Source organism: Asparagus officinalis, chromosome 3 (genome assembly GCF_001876935.1).
Source record: "Asparagus officinalis chromosome 3, Aspof.V1, whole genome shotgun sequence".
In the NCBI taxonomy this organism is placed as follows: Eukaryota; Viridiplantae; Streptophyta; class Magnoliopsida; order Asparagales; family Asparagaceae; genus Asparagus; species Asparagus officinalis.
In genome coordinates this window covers 18,778,169-18,784,597 of record NC_033796.1, presented here as the reverse complement: position 1 = coordinate 18,784,597, position 6,429 = coordinate 18,778,169, and the positions used below count along the sequence as shown (strand labels likewise).

The window sequence follows — 6,429 nt, the reverse complement described above, 5'->3', positions numbered from 1 at the left end:
ATTCACCCCCCCCCCCCCCCCCCCAAAAAAAAAAAAACTTATTCAACTTGCTAAGTCCTTGTCAGCTAAAGAACCAAACGCTTGGCCGACACAAGGTATGATAGAAGTCGGTCGTCTCGACCTCCCAATGACTAAGTCGACGTAATACAGCTGACTCATCACAGCAATAAGAGCAGAGTTGGAAGCTTCAAGTTAAGAAAAGCCAAGCAAAAACAAAGCGAAAATAAGTCGACCCTGAAACCAATAGATGAATTTTTTAATCAATAACTGAAGCTCAGCTATTCAGCAGACACACTGAAGCCGTCCGACACAGCAAGACAACAAGTTAAAGGCCAAAAGTATCTTTTCATTCATTTGATAAAATGTCTTGCAGGGGACAATATATTCATACATGTAACAAAGATACAAAAAGGGAAATATAATCCTAGATAAGTTAAGAGAAATCCATCCCGGCTCCTGGAGTCGATGGTGGAGAGCTCTTGGGAGCAGCCGGTGGGGGGTCGAACAGTCCCCCCCATCATCACCCGAGTCATTTGAATCATCCAAGTCGTCCTCGTCCTCGTCCAGATCAAGTCCTCCGTAGAGCGCTTCCACCTGCCTCAACGCATCCAAATAGTTGGCTACCATAGGAGGGTAATGAAAGCGATCAGGCAGATTCTTCATCTCGGCTGGGAGCTGCGCTGATAGGTAGTCGTACCCGGCTTTCTAGGCTATCGCCACTGCAGTTTTTCCAGTTAAACTGAAGCGATACTCATCAATGATCTCCTAGTGGTAGGACTCAGACTTAAGATGAGCGTTTTCTTCTTCAAATTTATCTAACTTAGCACATTCTTCGCCTAGCCGGCGCCTTACATACACAGCTGCCTCCTTCGCTTTAGCTAACGCCTCGACATGCTCCTTGGCTCTGAGAGCTTCCTCCAACCGTTGCTTGAGTCCATTGACCTCAAGAGTACTCGGGATCGACGTCTCTCTGGCTCGCTCCGGGCTAGCCTCTCTTTCTCCCTTAAAGAAATAACCTCCCCAAGGAGTCTGTGATTGGCGATCCAGACCCGATCCATCCGCCGGTACAACTCCCCTTCTACTAAGGCCCCTCGAATAAGATAACTACATAGACAGTTATGGAGGCCGACGTTCGGGACCTGCTATAAATATTCATCATCTTGAGGAAGCCAGAATTGCTCTACCACCTTTCGCTGATTTCGGCCTGAGCCCAAGACGTCCTCCGGACGTCAAGATGTTCTTTAGGGTCAAAGCAAAAGCCTGGATCGGGCTCTTGTCCATGTTGATTCCCGACTCCAGTAAGCCCGATAATGTATTCCCTCATCTCATTCTAATTTCCACCACAAACGTCAGTCACGAGGTGAGGAAAAGGAAATTCTAGCCTAGAGGGAGGTATTATCTCCTCCTCGGATGGCTCTTTCCCCTTACGAGTCGGACCATGATGGCTATCAGACGACTCTGCCCCTCCAGCAACTCTCATCTCGGCTCCCTCTCTTTGAGAAGCCTAGGCTTGTTCTCCCGAAGACGACTCATTCAAATGACCAACATTCGCCTCGGTCGGCTCGGCTTCTGCTTGCACCCCCTGCTCAGCTTCTCCTTGAGACGTTTGTTTTGTATGCCTCCGCCTTCGTCTCGAGTTTAGAGGGGGATCGGCCGTAGGAACAATAGTCACCGGCGCTGCCTCTGCTACCATGTGATGAGAGCTGGGGCGATATCAAAGTCTTGATTGGTATAGGGCTCGTGCGACACACTGACGACCCTCAGAACTAACCTATCAAGCAGACTCTCAAATCGACGAGAGCCAGCAAACCCTGTAATCATGTCAAGCTCGACCCTCTCAGTTTCTGATAGTGCACCCCTTAAGAGTGCTTTCCTCTTTATATCCGGTCATTTGGAACAATCCATTTCTAAGTCAACCCCAACAACCAACACTAATCTTTCCTTCCAATCCTTATGGGATTCAAGAAGATTGGTGATGAGTTTGAACTTCCCCGCCATATGGAAATAAAAATGAGCCTCTTTTTGGGTTACTTTCACGGTCACCAAACGGCCGAAGACCTTCAAAGAAGGCTTAATCCCCAACCAACGACAAATCACCACGAACCCCACTAAAACTGCAATGAGATTTGGCTTCATCTGTGCCGGTGATACTCCTAGCGCCTCGAACACTTGCTTGATAAAAGGATGCAAATGCAATCTTAAGCCACACTTCAAGTGTCTCGCATAAAGCGGATGTCGCTCCGGCCCATGGTCGAAGATAACCTCTGACGCAGCAGGAGCCACCAAGTCATATCCTTCGGGGATGCCGAATCTCTTATAAAGCCCCCTCTTCTGTGGCAAGGTCACTTTAGAACGAATATTCTCTATGAAGCTTCATCGGTTGCATGGATCAGAAGCCATTGAAGAAAAGAAGAGGAGATTAATCGCTAGGAAAGATGGACGAAGAAGAGGAACAACTCCCTGAGAAGAAATTTGAAAAAGCAATAGCCGCCGTTCTTTGGGCCCTACCCCTATTTAGGGGCAACTCGCTCTTCGAATGCAAGAATTCGAACCGATGGATTTAGCTGTATCCAACGGTCCAAATTTATTTGCAGAATTCGAAGCGCCCTCAAGGAGTGAAATACGAGCCATCCACCTCGAACAACCCGTTATCTGCCACGAAAAGTGGAGCTGCAGCAGTAAAGGAGACGTATGATGATGTCAGCCACGTTGTTTCAGAAGAGGCTTTTTAGTTTTTATTTACATCAACCACGTCTATCCAAGTGCAATATTTTTTATTTTCGCTCGGACCCCGCTAAAGCCGCCTTCAAGCGAAAGAGACCAACTGTTATGGTGTTTCCACTCGCTGACATATAATGTATTAATAATGAAAGCTTTAAGATATTTCAATGCATCATGCCTCAATCAACTGGCTCACCCAAGCCCTATAAAGAGTTTGACTTAGCTAACTCGTCGAGTCGACATTCCCTCGTGGCAACACGAAACGCGGAGTTACTCGACCCTCTGGCCAAGGACAATTCGTCGAGGACCCACTCGATCACCCGTCCAACGCCTTACGAAACCGACTCAAAAAACGTTACTTCTCGACAAAGCTATTCACACTGACAACACGTCCACCTCGCATTTAATGCGTGTCAGGAGCATCATGCCTTTAACCTCGGTGTATTCATGACTCATTAGACCACGTAGGCTCTGCAACGCCGCTGATCACTTCCTATTTAATACCGAGGTGATCTACTCGCTAGTTGTCAGCCGACACCTGTAAAACAGAGGCTGACTCAGCTGCCAGCCCACACTTCATCACCGCCCTACTGTACTCAACTGAAGTGACAAGACTACTCCTTACGCACTGAGTATAAATACAGGTACCATTCTAATGTAAAAAGGGTTGATAAATCGGATCTTCTAACACCAAAACTGCACAATAAAGAAGACATCAGTTCTTTTTCTACCCCACTCAACTAACTTGATCGTTGGAGGTACAATGGGGGAACCCAACCCCATCCTCTTACGGATTTCTACATGTGCAGGTTGTTCAACACCCCAACCCAAGAACGAGTCATAAAGTCAGAGAAGAAAGCGACCTCTCTTCAATACAAAACAAAACTGATCTTTTTATGGATCCAACTGACCGTGTGATCTTAGTCATCAATAGTATTCTATAACTTTGATTGTTGGATCTAGGTTTCATTTGACAGGAATAGTGAGTAAAATGTGATCATGCTGTGTTTCTTTTGTTATCTTAATCTGAAACTAACGTGTCACGCAAATTTTCGCAAACTTATTTGATAATGTTGGAGGAAATATCTGTTTGAGAAGCAATATATGGTAAATAATGAACTGTTTCTGCTGTTAACCATGAATGAAATAATGAAAGGAATTGTAATGATTGAAAAGTAGTTCAGATGAAATCTTATCATCACCTGGCTGATGTAAAACTGATTATCATTGCTCATAATGAGAAACTCACATCCTTATTAATTGTCTAAATATGAAGATAATCATATCAATGTTTGTCTTGCCCTGGGCCCGCGACCCCGTTGTCATGAAATGAGCTCTAAGTTTAGCACGTTTGACTTGATCCACTACCAAAAAATGGCTACCCAATTTTACACTGGACTCTCATGACCCATCATTTAAACATGTTCATACTCTTTTATGACGTGAGACTAGATTAGTGAGGCATCAGAATCACGCCACCTTACATACATGGTGAAAGTGAATCTTACTTTCGACTCAACTTGCATGACCCATCATTTAAACCCGTCCATATTCTTAGTTTATTGATGTGGGGCTAAATTAGTGAGGCCCCACAACCACCCTAGCTTACACATGCGACGGAAGCAAATCTTATATTCAACTTCTATGACCCGTCATTTAAATCCATCCATAATCTCTTAGTTTCTTGTTGTGGGACTAAATTAGTGAGGCATTACAATCACCCCCACCACGATGTCTTCTTCGCAACATGACAATTGGTCTATCCTAGTATTAACAAGCGATGTGGATTCTAAAACTGGCTCTTGTTCATGCGATGCATGGCACCACAATCACTCTACCGTACACATGCAACGGAAGCTACTCATACACTCGACTTCTATGACCCATCATTTAAACACATCAATATCCTCTTAGTTTCTTGTTATGAGACTAAATTACTGAGGAATCAAAGTCACCCCACCATGACGTCGTCATCGCAACATGACCAGTGGTCTATCCCAGTATTACTAAGAAATGTGGATTCTAAAGGTGGCTCTCATTGCACTCGTGCGATGTATCACTTATTGATGCATAGTACTTAGTTCTACTTGGGACTAAATTACTTATAGACTGTAGTACTACTTAATAGACTGCAAGATCTTATTTGGATATACTACTTATAGACTCTAGTACTTATAGACTGTAGTACTTGTAGACTGCAAGGCATCACAATTTTACTTTACTCGATATACTACTTATAGACTGTAGTACTTATAGACTGCAAGATCTTATTTGGATAATGTTCTTTTTAAAGAATGGTATGGTTACAATACATACATTGTGTAACTAAGAAGCTTACACCTACCAACGCAAATACATGCTCAGCCATCTATATTGATGATGCAAACCGTTTGACTTGTACAGCATAAAATCCATGGAGATAAGAGCACAGGAATTGAGATTTCTAATCTATGCATATTTGGCTTGGAGATGAAGAACATGCAACTCCCTCAAGTAGGCTGAAAAATCTCAAACCTCGTGATCTTTTTATCCACTAGGGGTTGGTAATTTACATATAACAATGTACGTTTGGATCAATAATGCGGATGGGCAAATGTGTATTTACATAGGCAGGTGTAAACATCTTAGTTACACTGTCTTATACCCTTGCCCTTTATAAGGGTATTATATTCCAATGGTAGTTTGTTGAAGTTGGGTCTTACATTTTTGGTTTCCCCTAGTCAAGAGTAGGGAAAAGATGTCTATTTTTCTTCGTATATAATTGAAAATACTGATAGTTTAATATCTGTATTTATACATATTAGATGCTTTCTATAGCAAGTCCTTAAAAAGAAACATATACGAGAGGAAAGTTTAGCTGTGTAATGTATACATAGCTGTTAATGCACCAGCATATAAAAACCTTCTTTTGTGCTCCTTGCTTGTTCTTAGTTATTTTTTTCGTTTGTTTCTCTGTGAAGATGAACCTGGCAAGCAGGTCAGAAGTGCAATCAGGATAAAGAATACTAGTAAATCTCATGTAGCATTCAAGGTATCTCTTATGCTTTTAGGTGAATTTAACCTCAATTTCTAGATGCCAAGATTATCCATTTGCATACTATTTTAGCTACTTATAGAACCTCAACTTTATTTGTTTTCAGTTTCAAACAACTGCACCAAAAAGTTGCTTCATGCGCCCTCCTGGTGCTGTACTTGCTCCTGGTGAAAGCATCATAGCAACTGGTATGTGATCTGGTTGTTAGATTTCTTACTTTTTTGTGTACATTTAAGACAAATTCTAGTTTGTTAGGAATTTTCTTTGAGTGACCTTTAACATTCATTTTTGTTGCCAGTCTTCAAATTTGTGGAGCATCCAGAGAACAATGAGAAGCCAACGGATCAAAAGTGCAAGGTTAAGTTTAAGATTATGAGTTTGAAGGTGAAAGGACCTATGGAATATGTACCAGAAATGGTGAGTTGTTACTCGTGTCATCCTTTTTATGTTTAATCCAAGTTATTTGCATAGTTAATATGTTTATCTTAATTTAATGCATTGGAGATGCAAGTCTTATGTAGAAATGTTGGTGGCTTTGCTAACTGATATCGTACAGAAAAGAGCCATCGGAAGTCCTTGCGATTTTAAAATTGGAACAAATTTGTCTCAAACTGCAGCAGAAGAGTCGTGCTGGTGTAGAAGGGACAAAACTTTCATTTTCTTTTGTCAAAGAA

At 42.4% G+C, this 6,429-nt stretch overlaps 1 protein-coding gene across 1 annotated transcript in view; it reads left to right on the top strand.

Annotated features, from left to right (window-relative positions):
- Positions 1 to 6,429, top strand: part of LOC109833247 (vesicle-associated protein 4-2-like) — a 15,325-nt gene that overhangs the window by 8,032 nt on the left and 864 nt on the right. The window contains exons 2-4 of the mRNA XM_020400849.1: positions 5,682 to 5,752; positions 5,862 to 5,943; positions 6,054 to 6,172. Coding sequence (XP_020256438.1) covers positions 5,682 to 5,752; positions 5,862 to 5,943; positions 6,054 to 6,172 — 272 coding nt within the window. The remainder of the gene's footprint in view (positions 1 to 5,681; positions 5,753 to 5,861; positions 5,944 to 6,053; positions 6,173 to 6,429) is intronic.